Source organism: Carlito syrichta, unplaced genomic scaffold (genome assembly GCF_000164805.1).
Source record: "Carlito syrichta isolate Samal-C Ts95f unplaced genomic scaffold, Tarsius_syrichta-2.0.1 Scaffold287889, whole genome shotgun sequence".
NCBI classification, from domain to species: domain Eukaryota; kingdom Metazoa; phylum Chordata; class Mammalia; order Primates; family Tarsiidae; genus Carlito; species Carlito syrichta.
The window spans coordinates 90,323-109,625 of record NW_007231985.1 but is presented as its reverse complement, the minus strand read 5'-3'; the positions used below and the strand labels follow the sequence as shown (position 1 = coordinate 109,625).

General features: G+C 41.8%; 1 protein-coding gene across 1 annotated transcript in view; it reads left to right on the top strand.

Moving 5' to 3' along the window:
- The first annotated feature begins 6 nt into the window (after positions 1–6).
- The window catches only part of MAP6 (microtubule associated protein 6), an 85,355-nt gene continuing 66,058 nt past the window's right edge, over positions 7–19,303 (top strand). Inside the window, exon 1 of the mRNA XM_008053121.2 lies at positions 7–189. Within this exon, the coding sequence (XP_008051312.1) occupies positions 23–189 (167 nt within the window). The 5' untranslated portion in view covers positions 7–22. The remainder of the gene's footprint in view (positions 190–19,303) is intronic.

Below are 19,303 nucleotides of genomic sequence, written 5' to 3'. Positions count from 1 at the left end.
CAGGAAGGCCGGGCCCGCCTGGATGGTGCGACGCTCCGACGGGCTGGGGCACGAGCAGACGCCGCCGCCCGCGGCCCAGGCCCAGGTCCAGGCCACGGGCCCCGAGGGTGGCAAGGGGCGCGCGGCGGCAGACGCCCTCAACCGGCAGATCCGCGAGGAGGTGGCGAGTGCTGTGAGCAGCTCCTACAGGTGAGACGCGGGCCGCTGTCCTCACCTTGTCCCACGGATGCCCAGGGCGCCTTCTCCCCAGTTCAGGCCTCGCGTTCAGCCCCCTCTGCAGCCCCAGACCACGTCCTCTTCCTAGCCAAGTCCCGGGCAACCTCCCTTCACAGGCTTGTCTTCTGCCCCGGCCTGTGTGCAAGCCGTCGGTATTTTCCATCCCAGTCTGCCCACGTTCGCCACCGTTTCCCCATTCCCGCTCCACCTCAGACCCCTGCGGGCCCAACAGAGACCCTCTGCAATTTCCTCGAACATTGTGCTTCCGTCCTGCCGCACCCAGCTCACCTGCCTTCTTCTGGATGTGGCCCCCTGCTGGCTTGGCTGTCGCCCACCGGCCTAGACGCCTTCCCAAAGGGTCCCCATCCCTCTAGAATAATTCCTTCCAAGTGATCTCTCCCTCTTCTTCCTAGCCCAGTTCACCTGGCCCTCCATTCTTCTGTCCTCCTCAGTTTCTGGGCCACGCCCAAGCTCCATAGCTTTTTCTAGATTACCGCAGGACCCTTACATGCCACCCCCTTGCTTCCACCACTGGGACTGGGAAGTAATTTAATTTTCTTTCTGCCTCTTACTAGCTGTAACACATTGGGCAAGTTTCTTAACCTTTCTGGGCCTTAGGTCCTTATGGGTTAGATGTAATTGATAATAGATATCTCTATGGTTGTTCATTCATTTATTGATTTGATTTTAAATATTCACTATATTTTTGAGGACCTACTATATGCCAAGCACTGTGGTAGACACTGTGAAGATTAAATAAGATGTTTCAGGAGAACAGTTTGTGCCTGTCGCATGGTGATAATGAGTATGTCTTGGTCCATTCCTACCTTCTACATGACACCTCATTATTCTGACTTCTACTTCCTAGATATCTCTATCCTTATCCCCTATTGAGGCATCTCTGACCTCTCTCCTTTCCCTTCTTGTTCTCCAGATGTGCCTCTCACTCTCCTACCACCAAGAACCTCCTCTTTAGGACATTCAACTGCTTGTGAATGAATGGCCCTTTCTCTCTCTCTCTCTCTCTCTCTCTTTCCTTCTAGAATTTTCCCTTTGCTGCAGCTTCACCCCTCCCAGTCTTTTTTGTCACCCTTTATCCATCATATATATATATATATGTAGCTTTGTTTTCAATTCTGCCCTTATGTGTCACCAACATCAATTAGCTAACAAATCACAGTTGACTCTGAACATAGAACATCAGATTTGGGAGTCTCAGGGGAGGAAGATGTATATGATTAGTAATTGAGCTAGAGGTACTCGAAATGTGGCTTATGGGGTCCTTCATCAATGCCACAACCAGTTAGTTGCCTCCTTCCTGCAGGAGTGTTGCAGGAAGGACTGCAGAGTTAGTGTCCTTTGCCAAAATCCTATATGTAGCTTCATGTCAGACTGATGTCCTGCAGTGATCATTACAGACACTCCCTCAGATACTATGGAAAGGCTAGCATATGCAGATATTCTCTCTGTGAAAACAACATCTGTCCCTACCCCCACCCCAGCATCTCCCATCTCCCTGAATCCCACCTCCCGCTTCGCATCTCCCTCCTAGTTTCTTGCTATCACAAACACACTGGGGCCACAGGAGTACACCTTTCAAAGGTCTGGGCCAAGCAAGGACACATATCCTTTCCCTTGTATAGCCACGAGGAGATAGAATTTGCACCATCTTCTTAGGCTGCTACCAAGAGAGAATCAAAAGAGAGGAAACAAGCAAGAGGAATAAAAAACAAGTCAGGATGTAGCTTTCTGGTTCTGCTATGGCTCTCTTGTTTTCAAGACCCGACTTCATTTCTTTTCTCTTCCTTTCTTTCTTCCTTTGTTTCTTTCTTCCTTCCTTCCTTTCTTCCTTCCTTCCTTCCTTCCTTCCTTTCCTCCTTCCTTCCTTCCTTTCTTTCTTTCTTTTCCTTCCTTCCTTCCTTCCTTCCTTCCTTCCTTTCTTTCTTTCTTTCTTTTTTTATTTCTTTCTTGTCTCACTCTGTCACCCAGACTGAGTACAGTGGCATGACCTTGGCTCACCACAACTACAACCTCCTGGGCTCAGATGATCCTTCTGCCTCAGCCTCCCTAGTAGCTGGGACTACAGGTGTGTGCCACCACACCCAGCTATGATTCTTTGTAGGCATAAGGTCCCGCTATGTAGCCTAGACTGATCTCAAACTCCTAGGCTCAAGCAATCCTTCCACCTCAGCATCCCAAAGTGCTAGGATTACAGGTGTGACCTAGTCCGACTTCATTTCTTGATCTACATTCTCTGAGAGCCTTCAGGCTTGCCAAACATCACAGATTCCCAGTCTAGCCTCTTCACCTTCCTTCTCCCATGCTGTCATTCTGCAGCAGGTGGCACCCACCAGGCAGAAGTTATCTTTCCTCACCTCCACATAGTCAATGCCAGGTTCTCAAACCTCCTTGGTGATCCTAATCAGTTTGTTTCCAAGTTGGTAGAGCTTGTTTTGTTTATGGATGATTGTCCTGACTGTCAAGAAATGACTACATCCTTCAGATATGTTACTCCAAATTTTGGGTTGTGCCTTGTTCCATATGAAATAACATCTTAACCATGCAGTAAGCATGTCATGCTTCAAAGTTTAAATTACACATGTACTGGAAACAATTGGATTGGGTGGGAGACGGTTATGCTCTCAAAAATGATGAGAATGACTATTTTTAGCAACTCAGAATTCTATCAACCTGTCAAAAAATATTTAAACACCTAAAAAAAATTTTAACTCAGATATTCTGTATTTTAATTTTACTTATGACTTTGGGGCCAGCAGTATGATCAGAAGGGATTTGAAACATTAAGAGAATAAGTATTGCTAAGAGACATCAAATTTTGGCAGGGGTAGAGATGAGATCTCACTGTGTTTCTCACGCTGGTCTCAAACTCCTGGGCTCAAGCAATCCTTCCACCTCGGCCTCCCAAGGCGCAGGGATTATAGGCATGAGCCACCGTGCCTGGCCAGAAGCATCAATTTCTTTAATGGTCAATTTAAGTGCATGACAAGTTTGATGTGAAATTTAACATTATTTTTTGTTCAAGAAGAAAAATTAGCAAACAACAGGCAAATGTATTTTGGGTGAAAGTAGCTGGGAAGAAATAAGATATTCAACCAGGCTTGGTGGGTCAGCCTGTAATCCCACGCTTTGGGAGGCTGAGGTGAATGGATTGCCTGAGGCCGTGGGTTCAAGACCTGCCTGGGCAACTTGGTGAGACCTCATCTCTACAACAAATCAAAAATTTAGCTGGGCGTGGTAATGTGCGCCTGTAGTTCCAGCTACTTGGAAGGCTGAGGCGGAAGGATCGCTGGAGCCCGCAGGTCGAGGTTGCGGTGGCCGGGAGCGGCCACTGCACTCCAGTCTGAGTGACAGAGTGAGACTCCAACTCAAAAAAGAAAGAAAGAAAGAAAGAAGATATTCAATACATTACATATACCCTAAAGAAAAATGTTTGGACATCACAAGCTTGTCTAGAACATTGATTTTCCTTCCTATTGTCTCACATTCTTTTCCTTGCTGTGATTCTGGATATCTCCTGAATTTAAGTATGTGCATGTCCACTGCAGATGTAGGGACTTGCATCTCCACAGAAGCCATGTTGGGCTCCATTTCCATGATAATTTGATTTACACACCCTTTTCTTCTGCCACTCTACATAAATCATGGTGTGTTTACACCATGGTGACTGGTTCATCTTATGGGCTTTGCAAATGACATCTGTCACATGACATCAATGTGAGCAATCCGTTTAAAAAGAGAAAGGGCACATTATCCATCAATTTACTATATTGGTATGAAATGTAAAATATACATTCAACATACAGAATCAGGGACATGCTAACTGGTTTTCCCCTGCAATATGCAGTTGCAAATAGCATTAGGTATCCTTTGATACTGTGGTTTTGAGAATTCAATTCATCTAATTCATAGTCCATACTTGCCTGGGATTTTTACATTTGAGTGGTATCTGAGGTAGCCTTAGAGTTATTCACAATCATGAAGTTGATTAATTTTTAATGCATTCATTTTACATAGATAATTTTTAAAAATTGAGAAGCATGTCTTTATTACCATTTTTAATGTTGATGATGGATTTCACTGGGAAAGCCATTTGTTACTTTAGACCTGACGTTCTCAATTAGAAAACAGAGGAGTCATAAAGAGGGGATTAAAATTCCTCTCCCAGTTGACCCCCTTACCCTGGCCTTCAGATAATAGGGATAGATAGGGTAGCAGGTGCTCCCTATAGAAATGCTAATGAGAAACTTTTCCTAGATGAAATCAGCCGAGGCACCAGGAGGCAGACTTAATAAACCAGAGACAAAATACTTGAAAAATGAGAGCAGTAACAAGGAAATCAGAAAGAAAAGGAGCCTTTAATGTCTTCCCTACGCCTTGCATGAAGGTCAGGGGAAAGCCCATCTGACTTAGCTTATACTGTGTGGAACTGCCCATGCCCCAACTGTTCATTTCCCTAATTTCCTCCTGGGTAAATCCCAGTAATGCCTCAAGGCCAATCTTAGATACTAAATCTATGGGGATGCCTTCCTCGGTCTGCTATTCAGAATTAATTTTTCTTCGGTTCCCTTTTACTTTCTGAACTCTTGTTATTGTCTAGTTGATTATAAAATACTTTTGTCCATATCTGCCTCCCCCACTAGGGCTTGAACACTTGAGAAGAAGGACTGTGTTTTGTTCATTTCTGTGCCTCTCACAGCCTGACATTGCTCTTAGGTGCCACACAGAATTGTTGAAGCCAGGGCTTGATGAGGACTTCATTTACCTACATATTGATTCATTTTATTTCATTTGGTTGGATTGATTTCAGAAAATGACCACCAGGCCCCTGCCATGTACCAGACAGGTTACTAGGGATACCGGATGAATGAGTTATAATCCTTATGTAAGGAAGCTGTGTCTTCCTCAATCAAGATACAGTCCAAATCCTGCTAAGTAAGCGCTAGAAATAAATGATCAAACAGGGAAAGCAGCAAACTTTACAGACCTGACTCTAGAGCAGTGGTCCTCAACTTTGGCTGCACATTGCAGTCACTGGAGAACTTTAGAAAGACTGATGCATAGGTGCTTTGCCCCCCCGAAAATTTGATTTAATTGGTCTGGGGTATAACCTGGGCAACTGAATTTTTGAAAGCTATCTCAAGTGATTCTGATGTGCAACTGAGATTATGACCTGCTTTCATAAAGCATGGTTCTCAAAATTTAGTACACAAAGGAATCATCTGGAGAGCTTTTGCAAAATGCAGATTCCCATGCTACATCTTTAGAAATGCTGAATCAGTAGACTTTAAATGGAGCCTAAGAACTTATTTTTAAATGAGCACTCTAGATAATTTTTATGCAGATGAATGCAGGCTCTACTTGGGAAAAAATTTAGTTGGAGATATTTACTATCTTTAAGGTACTGCGTTTTTCCATATACAAACATGGTAAAGATTGCCATTTATTTAAGTCTTTTATGTTCTTCATTTATATTTTGTAATTTTCTCCACAAAATCACACCCATATATGTATATATAGTTTTAAAGTTTCATTTCTATATGTAAATCTTTAATAATCTATCTGGATTTGATCTGTATAAATTAAATGAGATAGGGATTACATTTTTCCCTTTTATGGAAAGTCATCTATCCCTAAGCTCTTTTTTAAAGTTTGGCTTTTTAAAAAAACTAATTTATGATATCTCCCCTATCACCTAAGGGCTGCATATCCTTAGTTATTATTTCTGGGCTCTCTATTCTATTCCGTTAGTCTGAGCTAATGCCACACTATCTTCTTTTCTTCTAAAATTTTTGATTTTACTTTTCTAAGCTATCTTTTAGTCATTGTTCCTATTGTGAAGAGTTTATTTTATTATTACACCTTTGAATTTATTATTGCTTATATGCATTAATTTTTTTGTGTTAATACTGTATTCAGGAATCTTACCACACTCTCTAGTTTTGTTTGCAGACTATCTTGGATTGTCTGTGGAGATAATGCGTGTTTTTAGCAAATAGCAATTTATTGTCTTCCTTTCCAATATTGGTATATCTTGTTTTGTGTGTGTTGTTATATTGGTTAGTTTTGAATAGTAGGTGATAACAGATATCTTTGTCTTGGGATGTGGGAATGTTTCTAAAGTTTTATCATTAAATATGAGATTTTCTCTTTTTTTATGAGATCAGATTAAGAAAATTCTCATTATCCTAGTTTGCTAGGGGTTTCTAAAAATAAGAATGAGTGCTGAATTTTGCTGAATGCTTTTTCTGCACCAACTGAGATGACCATATGGTTTTTCTTTTAATCTGTTAATAGATTTTTTCTTTGCATTCCTGGGATAAACTTTATTTAGATAAAAATAGATTTTATTATGCTGAATCTGGTTTACTATTTTTTATTTAAAATATTTGCATATATTAATAAATCGGTCTGTGACTTTTCCTTTTTATATTGGTCTTGAGCACTAGGGGAATCAAGGTTATACCTATAAATTTAGGTGGGTAGACTATCCTCCTTTTTAGCTATTTGAAACAATTTAAATAAAAAGGGCTGCTCCTTAAATATTTGATAAGGTTCTCCTATAAAACATTCGGGATCTGGTGTCTTTTTCATGATTTTTATTCCTAATAATGTGCTGTCTTTAATAGTGATTTGTTTATTTAGGTTTTGTATTTCTTCTTGAGCCAATTTTAGTAATTTTTTTCTGGAAAATGTTACATTTCTTCTATTTTTATTATTTATTTATTTATTTGAGTTGGAGTGTCACTCTGTTGCCCAGACTGGAATGCAGTGGCCGCTCCCGGTCACTGCAGCCTTGACCTGCTGGGCTCCAGCAATCCTTCTGCCTCAGCCTTCCAAGTAGCTGGAATTACAGGCGTATGCTACCACGCCCGGCTAATTTTTTTGATTTATTGTAGAGATGAAGTCTCACCAAGTTGCCCAGGCGGATCTTGAACTCGCGGGCTCATGCAATCCACTCACCTCAGCCTCCCAAATCATGAGATTACAGGCTGAGCCACCGAGCCCGGCTTTATAATTTACTGACATAAAACTTATCATAGTATGTCTTGTGGATTTTAAAATAATCTCTACTTATATGTAGTAATGTCCTCTTTTTCATAGCTACTATTAATTTGTGCCTTCTCTCTTTTTTTCAGGATTAGTCTTATTGAGGGTTGTTTTGTTTTTTTACTCTTTTCAAAGAATAAAATTTTGGTTTTATTGGGCATCTCTTTTTTCAGTGAATTTTACTCTTATTTTTACTGATTCCTTCCTTTTTATGCTCTAAGATGTTAGCATAGGTCAGTTTATGAACAGCATTGCATCCGTGGCTAAGGAGGTTGAATTTGCTTCTGTAGACAATTATGATCCACCGAAAAACAACTAAGCAGGGTAACAACATAATTTGATTTAAATTTTATATAGCTCTCACTGTTTGGCTGACCTGGGGAGATTAGAAAAAGGGAGGCTAATAAGGGGGTTATTGAAATAATTCAGAGAGAATTATAAAACCTTAACTGTGTCTGTGGGATTGGAGATTAATGACATAACATAGGTACAAAATAGGTGCAGATCTATATGACCAATTGTGATGCAAGGAAGAAGTTATGATCCAGGATTACTCTTGTGTTTCTGGTTTTAGTAACTGGTAGTGGTGCAAGTCACTGGAACCGGAAGCACAGGGAAGAAAATAAACCAGAAGTGGATGTTGAATGTACTTATTTTTTAGTATATAGAATCTGAGTTGTCTACGGACATCTGACAAGAGGTGTTCTGCGATCAGTTGGGTAAATGAATCTGAAGTTGCGGGAGAGGTCTGGGCTGTAAATATAGATTTGAAAACAATCAGCTTGTGAGTGTTATCAAAGTCATGGGAAGAAATGAAATTATCCTTCAAGAGGGAGAGGAGAAAAGCAACCACCAGAAAGGGGAGCCATGGGGAAAGCAAGTATTTGGGGTACTGACAGCAGAAGGGATATTTATGAAAAAGATGAAGGAGTGATGGGGGAAAGAAGATCAGAAGAGAGACTTATCATGGAAACCACATACTAACTCAGTAGTGCTTTACGCCACTTTGGAAATGTTTACTGAGGACTACAGTGTGCAAGGCATTTTGCTAGACCATTGGTTGACCTTGTGCAGCTAACTCTCAGAGATATAATGATGACTGAGACTAATACACAAAGAAGATAAGAGATAAACAATTAATTATTGGTTGTTCTCCTAGGGAAAAGTCGCATCTAACGCATATATGAACCTAAAAACAAAACCATTTGATGGCTCTAAATCAACGAGCAATAGCGATCATTCAACGTCTAGTGTACAAAATTAAAATAATCTAACAAATGTCCATTAGGATTAAGGGGCCATCTCTGAAATGCAGCTTTGGCTTTGTAAATTGTGTCGACTGTATTAATGTAGATAGGTAATCTTCTAATTCTCTGCTGAATGAAGACAACATTGAGATGGGCCTAGACTAGCAAACTAAAAACGCTCCAGTTTCACCATCACCATTAAAAATAATAATAACAGCTAATTGAGTGCCTAGTATATGCCTGGCAGAAAAATAAAAACCATAGACACATTATCTTCTGTAATCTTTACAGTAGCCCCGCAGGAACCATGCTATTATTTCCCTTTTAGAGCTTGGGACTCACAGAACCTCTTGAGTGCCTTTAAGTTTAAGACCATTGAAAGCACATACTTTGTCTATGCTTGTCTTTCTCTACACTCAGCACTTCCTCCATGTCATATTAACATGTAGTGTCTCAACTCAATTTCCATCCAGTGAACATTTACTTTTATCTGCCATTTGTCAGGCCCTGAACTAAGTCCTGGGATGACAAAGTGGTCCTTGCTCTTGAGAGGCATATGTTTATTAAGCAAAGACAAGTGTGCTGAAAAGTTATAGGTGCCCTGATAAAATGTCTGTAAGGGCATGATGAAGCACAAAGGAGAGAGGGTTTAAGACTGCCTGATTTGAGGGTTGTTGGGAAAGGGTTCAGTAGAGGGGGTGACTGGCAGGCTGAGTCTTGAAAGATGAGTGGGCATTAAGTGGAAGATGATCCATCTGAGTAAAAGTACAGGCAGAGAAATCGTAAGCAGTGATGTGCAGACAGAACTTGGGGGGATCATTGCATGAGACTAGAATTGGGGGTAGCATGAGGAGAGAGGTAAAGAGCAGACCGGGGAGGTAGGGCAGGGCCAGATCCTTTGTTTTATGAGCAAATGGGAGAATCAGGATTAGATTTTAGATTTTAGAAAAGGGACTGACAGCAGTGGGGTGGGAAAAATGGATTGGAGGGATTAGGCTGTGAGCTCAGAGTCCAGGGAGGAAGCCATAGTCTAGGTAAGAGATGGTGAAGACTCCCAGCAAGTATAGAATGCAAACAAGTGCTGAGGAATCACAAAAAATAATAGTGGCTAATTACAAGTAGCAGAAAGAGGAGTGTCTAGGATGTTTCCAAGATTTCATGCTTTGGATGTCTGGGGGAACAATGTTATCATTCACAGGGCTAGATAGTACAGTTTTGGACGAGTTGAGTTTGAGGTGTCTTTAGAAGGTTTACGTGGAAGTGTCCAATACAGAATGAAAATGGAAATGCACACTGCTGGTAAGAGTGTAAATTGGTACAAACATTTTTTTTTTTTGAGTTGGAGTCTCACTCTGTCGCCCAGACTGGAGTGCAGTGGCCACTCCCAGCCACCGCAGTCTCGACTTGCTGGGCTCCAGCAATCCTTCGCCTCAGCCTTCCAAGTAGCTGAAACTACAGGCACGCGCTACCACGCCTGGCTAATTTTGATTTATTGCAGAGATGAGGTCTCGCCAAGTTGCCCAGGCAGGTCTCAAACCCGCGGGCTCAGGCAATCCACTCACCTCGGCCTCCCAAAGCGTGGGATTATAGGCTGAGCCACTGAGCCCGGCGGTACAAACATTTTAATCAAATTCTTTAGCATTATCTATTCAAGTTAAACACACGATTGCCCTATGACCCAGCAATTCCATTCTTGAGTATCTATCTAATAGAAATGAGTACAATGACTTGTACAAGAATGTTTATGACAGCATTATTAATAATAGCAAAAGACTAAAACAGCCCAAATGTCCACTAACAATAAGACATATAAATTGTGGTATATTCACATTGTAGAATATCATATAGCAGTGTGTAGAAGGCAGAATAATTCCCCCCACTCAAAGGTGTACAGATCCTAATTCCAGGAACCCATGGATAATGTTATCTTACATGGCAGAAGGGACTTTGCAGATGTCACTAAGTTATGGATCTTGAGATGGGGAGAATAGCCGGGATTACCATTGAACCTGGTGGGCTCCATGTAATCACAAGAGTCCTTGTAATTGAAAAAGGAAAACTAAGCATCAGTGTCAGAGCCATGCGGTATGATAGACTTGGCTATCTATTGCTGACTTTGAGGATGGAAGGGAGACACGCACCAAGGGATGTAGGCAGCCTCTAGAAGCCAGAAAATGCAAGGAAATGCATTCTCTACTTGAGACTCTAGTAAAGCCCATTTTGGACTTCTGAATTACAGAACTGTAAGACTAAATTTGTGTTGCTCTAAGCCATTCAGTTTGTGCTAATTTGTGACAGTAGTTATAGAAGATTGATACATAAGGTTTCTCGATGATTGACATTTTGGACTGGACAATTCTTTGTTATGAGGGGCTATCCTGTGTATTGTAAGATGTTTAACAGCATCTCTAGCCTCTACTCATTTCATGCCAGTAGTATTTCCCACCCCTCCCTTCCTGAGTTGTAGCAATCAAAACCATCTTCAAACATTGCCAAAAGCCTCCTACTGGGGGGACAAAATTGCTCCCAGTTGAGAATCACTATTACATAGCAATAAGAAAGAACAAATCACTGCGACCCTCAATAAAATGAATGTATCTCACAGATACAATGATGAAAAAGATCAGTTACAAGTGCACTTACTGAATTAATCCACTTAAATGAGTTCAAAAACAGGCAAAGTAATCGATGGCAATGGAAGTTAGAATAGTGGTGATCTCTAGGGGTGGAGTTGATAATTGACTGAAAAGGAATACGGGAAACCTTCTGAGGTGTTGGCATTGTCTATATCTTTTTTTAATCAATATTTTTTATTATGATATTGTGGGGTACAGCTAAGGGTTAGGTATACAAATATGCTTCGTTCAGGCACCCTTGTTGATAAGAGGTGTCTCCCCATCCCCATATTGTCTATAACTTAATCTGAGTGGTGGTGACATGAGTTTATACATGCCAACAATTGAGCATCATTCTATGTATGTTATATCTCAACAAAAAAGAAAGCACAAAATATAAACTAAGGGAGATACAGTTTGATGCTCAGGAGGGCAGCACAGAAAAGAAAAACCCAGGACAACATCAACCTGTTGGTGAGACTCGAACCCATAGGTGTTAGGTGGGTGGGGAATAAAGAGAGTGAGAAGAAAAGAATGTTGCCACTCCTGTTTAGCATAGTATTGGAGGTCCTCATTTGAACAATCAGGCAAGAGAAGAAATAGATACACAAATAGGAGAAGAGGAAGTTAAATTATCTCTCTTCACATATGATATGATTCTATACCTAGTAAACCCAAAAGATTCCACAAAAATACTCCTAGCACTGATAAACAACTTTAGTAAGTTCTCAGGATACAGAATCGACATTAAAAAAAATCAGTTGAAGCCGGGCTCGGTGGCTCAACCTGTAATCCCGTGCCTTTGGGAGGCTGAGGTGAGTGGATTGCCTGAGCCCGCAGGTTCAAGACCCGCTTGGGCAGTGACCTCATCTCTACAATAAAATCAAAAAATCAGCTGGCATGGTAGCACATGCCTGTAATTCTGGCTACTTGGAAGGCTGAGGCGGAAGGATTGCCGGAGTCCAGCAGGTCGAGGCTGCGGTGGCGGGGAGTGGCCACTGCACTCCAGTCTGGGTGACAGAGTGAGACGCCAACTCAAAAAAAAAAAAAAATCAGTTGAATTTCTACACACCAACAACAAACAGACTGAGAACCAAATTAAAAACAGAGTCCATTCACAATAGTCACATAAAAATAAAATATCTTGGAATACATCTAACCAAAGAGGTGAAAAATCTCAACAATGAGAACTACAAAGCCCTGCTGAAATAAATCAAAGGTGACACAGATGGGGAAATATCCCATGCTCATGGACTAGAAGAATCAATATCATTAAGACATCCGTACTGCCTAAAGCAATCTACAGATTCATCAAATTACCAGCATTATTTTTGACAGATCTAGAAAAGACAATAGTTAAATTCATATGGAAGCAAAAAAGAGCCTGAATAACCAAAGCAGTCCTAAGCGAAAAGAACAAAGCCAAAGGCATCATATTGTCAGACTTCAAACTTTACTACAAGGTCACAGTATCCCAAATAGCATGGTACTGGTACAAAAATAGATACATAGACCAATGGAACAGAATAGAGAACCCAGAAAAAAAATCGCTGACCTACAACCAACTCTTCTTTGACAAAGCCTACAAAAACATTGGGGAAAGGACTCCCTATTCAGCAAATGGTGCTGGGAAAACTGGTTAATGGTATGCAAAAGGGTGAAGCTGAACCCCTTGCCCTCACCATACACAAAAATTAACTCAGGATAGATTAAAGACTTAAACATAATACCTCAAACTATAAAAATCTTAGAAGAAACTCTAAGAAACACTCTGTAGACATTGGCCTAGTCTATGAATCATGACCAAGTTCTCAAAAGCAAAGGCAGTGAAAACTAAAATTGACAAGTGGGACCTTATCAAGTTAAAAAGCTTCTGCACAGCAAAAGAAGCCATCAACAGAGCAAAAAGACAACCCACAGAATGGGAGAGAATATTTGCAAACTATGTATCTGACAAAAACCTGATATCCAGAGTCTATGAGAAATTCAAACGAATCAATGGGGGGAAAAATAATCCCATTAAAAAGTGGGCAGAGAGCATGAATGGACACTTGTCACAGGAGACATACAAGCAGCCAACAAACATATTTTAAAATGCTTAACATCACTAACCATTAGAGAAATGCAAATCCAGACCACAATGAGATACCATCTCACACCAGTCAGAATGTCTGTGATTAAAGCCAAAAAAAACACAACAACACAACAGATGTTGGTGAGGATGCAGAGAAAAGGAAAGGCTTTTACACTGTTGGTGGGAATGTAAGGCAGTTCACTCCCATGAAAAGCAGTTTGGAAATTTCTCAAAGAACTAAAAATAGATTTACCCTTCAACCCAGCAATCCCACCACTGGTTATATACCCAAAGGAGCATAAATTGTTCTGCCAAAAAGATACCTGCACTTGTATGTTTATTGCAGCATTATTCACAATAGTAAAAACATGGAACCAACCCAGGTGCTTATCAGTGGTAGACTGGATCAAAAAAATGTGGTACGTGTACAGCCTGGAATACTATGCAGCCATAAAAAAGAAAGGAACCATGTCATTTGTAGCAACACGGAAGCACCCGGAGGCCATCATTCTAAGTGAATTATCACAGAAACAGAAAACTGAATACCTCAAGTTCCCTCTCATAAGGGGAAATGAAACACTGGGTATACACAGGCACAAGGATGGAAACAACAGATCCTGGGGACTACTAATGGGGAGGGGATGAAGGCTGAAAAACCACCTATTGGGTACCATGACCATCACCTAGCAGGTAGGCTCAGTAGAAGCCCAGACCTTACCAACATGCAATATACCTATGTAACAAACCTGCACATGTGCCCTTGAATCTAAAATAAAACAAACGTAGCTATCCTTTAAAAAATAAAAATAAAAAGAGTGCTGAGGTCAGAGCCCAGCAAGCACCAACATCTCAGAGATGGGTAGAAGAAGAGTCAGCAAAGGATGGGCTATTGGTGTCTGTGCTTCTCCCATTCAAAAGTAAGAGCAAGAGCATACCCCTGCCATGGTCTCCACCTTCCACCCCTCACCACCGCTGGCCTTGTCCATGACACACAAGAGCTACTCCTGATGTGTATTAAGTAATAGTTCTCTTCTCTGTCCCTCCTTTATCCTAGCATAGTCCACCACCAATGTGTATTTGTTTTCAAACTGAATGAAGAAACTTTTGCAGAACTAAGCCCAGTGTACCCTCTTTGCATGGGAAAACTGTGCCCAGACCTCAAATCACAAATCCCACCACAAGTGCTTCCCAGAAACACTTTCTCCAGCACTGTGCTGTTCCCTTATGATCATTGACTATTGGATGCAATGACTTCAAAAAGTTGGCCCACGTTCCAGCATATCCTAGAGTGCATAGTGCATTTTTGCAAGCCTCCTAGCCCTAAAGGATGGTTCCCTATTAAACCATGATACTGAGGTGAAAGGTAGACACTGGCAGCATGTGAGAGTGCTGAGCATCAGAAAGAACAGGGACATGATTGAATAGTGACTTCATCTGTTGAGTGTTTGTTCTGGTGCCAACTGCTTTAGCATATCTCTTTATATAAACTTTGCTAATGGCCTTTTAAGGCAACCATCTCTATTTTAAAGATGAAGAGTAGAGTCAGGGAGGCCTGGGGACTGAGATCACATAACCAGTCAAAGACTGGGCTGGTTCAGAAGTCTGGCTCTCCCCATTCCAGCACATGGCTGTGTCTTGCTTGTGTAACTCAAGCAGACCCCTGCCACAACCCTTCCCGTTCTCCCAGTCCATATGTCTTCTCGGGAGAACTGCTGCCAACCTCAACGTGTGTGCTGTCTTCCCGGCCCCCAGTCTCCCAAGTCCATGCCATCCTCCTCCACCAACTTTGTTTCAGCAGTGGGGAGGGATGGGTGATCTCAGCACTCCTTGTCCTAAACTCTCCACAGATTTCCTTTCCCTCCAGGGCACGGCCCAGTCACCTTGGCCTGCAGTCAAGGACTTCCAGGATCTGACCTCCCTAATGCTTTCAACTTTTTTGCCCACCGCTCCTACACACACTTGATGCTTTTTCCTGGGAGTTCTCAGTCCTGGCTGTAAATTAAAATCACAGGGGTCTCAGCAGGTACTCTGACCTTATCCCAGACTGCAAAGAGCTCTCACAAGCCCTGCGCTTAAAGACTGCTGGATTTTGCTCACAATTTCCCCCCTGCCCTCCTCCCATCTTCTTTCTAAATCCTTCCTATCCTTCAGGGATTTTAGTCCATTGAGAAAGAGGCTTATACTGTAAAAGCAGGGAATTAGGTTGGATTTATTTGATCCTAATTCTGTAATAATAATGCAGTGGGCTTAATATTGTGTTTATTCCCAGTTCAATGCAGTATCTTAAGAGCACGCAAAGGCTGGACCTATGGGCTCTGAGAATTCAGGGTGAGGAACACGTGACCCCTGCTTGCAGGAGATTGACATCTTATGAGGGAGATAAATAGATGCACTGTATCTAAAGTACAAGGCAGGTCCTGGTGAGGGTCAAAATCAGGAGCCAGAGTTCTCTGTTGGAAAGCTGGTGGAAGGGATGTTTGTAGGAGTCCTGGAAGGTCTCCTGTGAAGAACTAAGTGACCATTAAAGCTGGGTTTGAATCATGCCTCTTTAACTTAAAATCTGGATAATTTGGAAGCCTTGATTTTTCTCATCAGTAAAATGGGGATAATTACACAGTGTGACTTCACAGAGTCATGATGAAGATGGAGGGAGATAATGCTTATACACAGTGCATGCTCACCACTAAAAGTGTCGGCTACTTTTTCTTTATTATTGAAATAATGGAGCAGAGTAGGTTACCAGTAAAGTCTTTCATTTATCCACTCAAGAAACATCTGTTGCATCTCATATGAGACACTATGCTAGGACCCAGGATAGAGAGATAAATGACACATAGCAACTGTCCTGAAGGAGTTCAAAAAATTATAGTGGTCAGGCGCGGTGGCTCACTCCTATAATCCCAGCACTTTGGGAGGCTGAGGTGGGGATTGCCTGAGCTCACGGGTTTGAGACCAGCCTGGGCAACTTGGTGAGCCCTCATCTCTACAATAAATCAACAAATTAGCTAGGCATGATGGTATATGCCTGTGGTTCCAGCTACTTGGAAGGCTGAGGTGGAAGGATCGCCTGAGCCCAGCAGATCGAGGCTGCAGTGGCCGTGAGCATGCCACTGCCCTCCAGCCTAGGCAATAGAGTGAGATTCCAACTAAAAAAAAAAATGTAGTAATGGTAGTAAGTGCAGTCATAGAAATATGCACAAGGCATTGAGGGGATATGGAGGAAAAGGGGAGTCTGGGAAGGAGTCACTGAGTACCTCCTGGAGGAGGTGTACCTGTGCAGTGTGTCAAAACCATAGGAGTTAGTTCCACAGAGAAAGAAAACGATTAGGAACTATATACTTCTTTCTTTTCTTTTTTATTTTAAAGATGTGGGGTACAATTCAGGGAGAACTGTATACTTCTTTCTGGATTAAAAAAAATGTAGTACGTATACACAATGGAATATTATGCAGCCATAAAGAAGGACAAGCATATGGACTTTGCAGCAACTTGGATGGATTTAGAGTCTATCATACTCAGTGATCTATCACAGAAACAAAGAACAGAGTACCAAATGTTCTCACTCATAAGCGGACCTTGAACAGTTATAATACTATAAGAAAGGAATTGGCAGTAGTGGGAAACTGCCAGGGGAGGGAGGGGCACACCTCATCAACAAGAGTACCTGCATAATGAGTATTTGTATACCTAACCTTGAATTGTACCCCACATCTTTAAAATAAAAATTTTTTTAAAACAGAAAAAAGTTGTGGGATACAATTCTGGGAGAACTGTATACTTCTTTTTTTTTTTTTTCCTTTTTTTTTGAGTTGGAATCTCACTCTGTCGCCCAGACTGGAGTGCAGTGGCTGCTCCCGGCCACCGCAGCCTCAACCTGCTGGGCTCCGGCGAGCCTTCCGCCTCAGCCTTCCAAGTAGCTGGAACTACAGGCACGCGCTACCATGCCCAGCTAGTTTTTTGATTTATTGTAGAGATGAGGTCTCGCCAAGTTGCCCAGCTCGGTCTCAAACCCGCGGGCTCAGGCAATCCACTCACCTCAGCCTCCCAAAGCGCGGGATTACAGCCTGAGCCACTGAGCCCGCCTTGTATACTTCTTTCTAGATGTCATGAAAGTAAGAATGTGGGAAGTCATTGGAAGGTACAATGCTTGCTTATTCCTGTCGCCCTCAGATGTCTGACTTTATTTGGGTCTTGGGTTCCAAGTCCTGCTCACCACTTATTAGCTATATGATTTGGGGCAAGTGACTTAACCTCTCTTCTCTGATTTCGTTTCCATACGGGTAAAGTAGAACCATGAATACCTACCCTGAAAGGTTGTTGAAAGACTTAATATTCCATGAAGTCTGTTACTGCCTTACCTGTCTTATTGAGCATTCTACCCCTAGCCCCAGCTTAGTACATGGTACTTAATAGATGCTTAATAGTATTAACTGAGCAAAATGGATTAATGATGTATGAGAAGTGCTTAGTGTGGTGCCTAGCCGATAGTAAGCACTCAAGGAATGAAAGCTACCCTAATCTTCACTGTCCCTGGTGGGTTGAGGACTACTTGGCTAAAATAAAGAGGTCCTTTGCCCTTCTGTATGCACACATCCTGAATTTCTGGGGAAAGAACCATTAAATCCTCAGATCAGTGAGTTTCTATTGGTATTCCTCATTCCAACAAGCATCTCTGAGTCACCATGTGGGAATCTATCTGTGTAAATAGAAATTACATGAAGACACCCAGCTTTTGCCACGTTGTATACACAAAACATTGCTTGCATAAAATAAGAATCCTAAAACTAGGATCTTAATGAAAGCAATTAGAAAAGAGTGATTTTTAACAAGTTTAAATTTGTTCTGAAAATGAATTCGGGGATGTTTCTGTGCTTGGTAAAGGGATGATATCTAATTTTTACCAAAGTCTGGATTTTTGGTGGCAACTAAGTGCCACAGGTCAGAGAATGGGTTCATTGTGTACAAACTTGGGATAGAATTTTCCTCCTTGGACTATAATGACTTCTCAGCTGAGTATCCGGCATCTATGAGCTATGCCTGGTATCTCCTCAAAAGCCCAGGGATCCCAAGGACTCCTCCCAAGGATTTGGTGTATTTCCCATGATTTTTTCAGGGATGTATGAGAAGTCTCTTTAGCCTGCTTTCCTTGTGGGCAGTGCCTGGGCCTTGTCCGTTTATTCCTTTCTCTGGTCCTGGCACAGAAGAGAGCTCAATGAATATTTGTAGAACGACTCTCAGTGAGTGAATATGTCTATTGCTATTCTCTCTGAGCTGCCTGAGGACCAAAATTTCCCTCATGGATTTAGCGAATCACTGGATTACATATGCAATTCAGATGCTAAGATTCTGTTTAGAGGGCCGAGAGGGAAATGAGGACTTGTGGATGTAATATGAGTGGGAGAGAAAAGTAAGTGAAGGATAAGGAGCAGGACCGGCAGTAGGAGTGTTTCCGCCCATATGCTGTGCTCCACAACCTGATGACTCAAAAACACGATATTGTCAAGGTTTCTGAGGATGGAGTCATCGTATTTTTCTAAATAATACTTATTGTAGCAGGTGTGTCAATAGACAATTCTCCATTCTTTTAACTTACCACGGCCTTGCTGTTCAGAGTACCCTCCGGGGGCTGAGCAAATAGGTAACTGGTAGAAATAAAAGTCATATGGCCAGGCCATGTTTTCCTAAGCTTGGCCCCCTCTCCTTCCTTGGAGATGTGAATCTCCTCTCTCTCTCTCTCTCTCTCTCTCTTACACACACATACACACACACACACACACACACACACACACACACACACACACACACACACACATTTACTTTCTAAATAAATATTTCCTAATGTAAAAAAAAGAAATAAAAGCCAGACAATCCATTTAGAGTTTAGATCACCCTTCCAGCAGGAGTCAGGTTAACTTTCCATTATTTATTATTTCTTCATTTCCTGCCAATGCGTCAGTCCATTATTCAACCATTAAACAGACATTTGTCTATCTCCTACTGTGTGTACGTAACTTCCTGCCATAGGGATACTTGCAGTCTAGGAGGGAGGAGGCCATGTATGTGAATTCCTAACTATAGCAAAC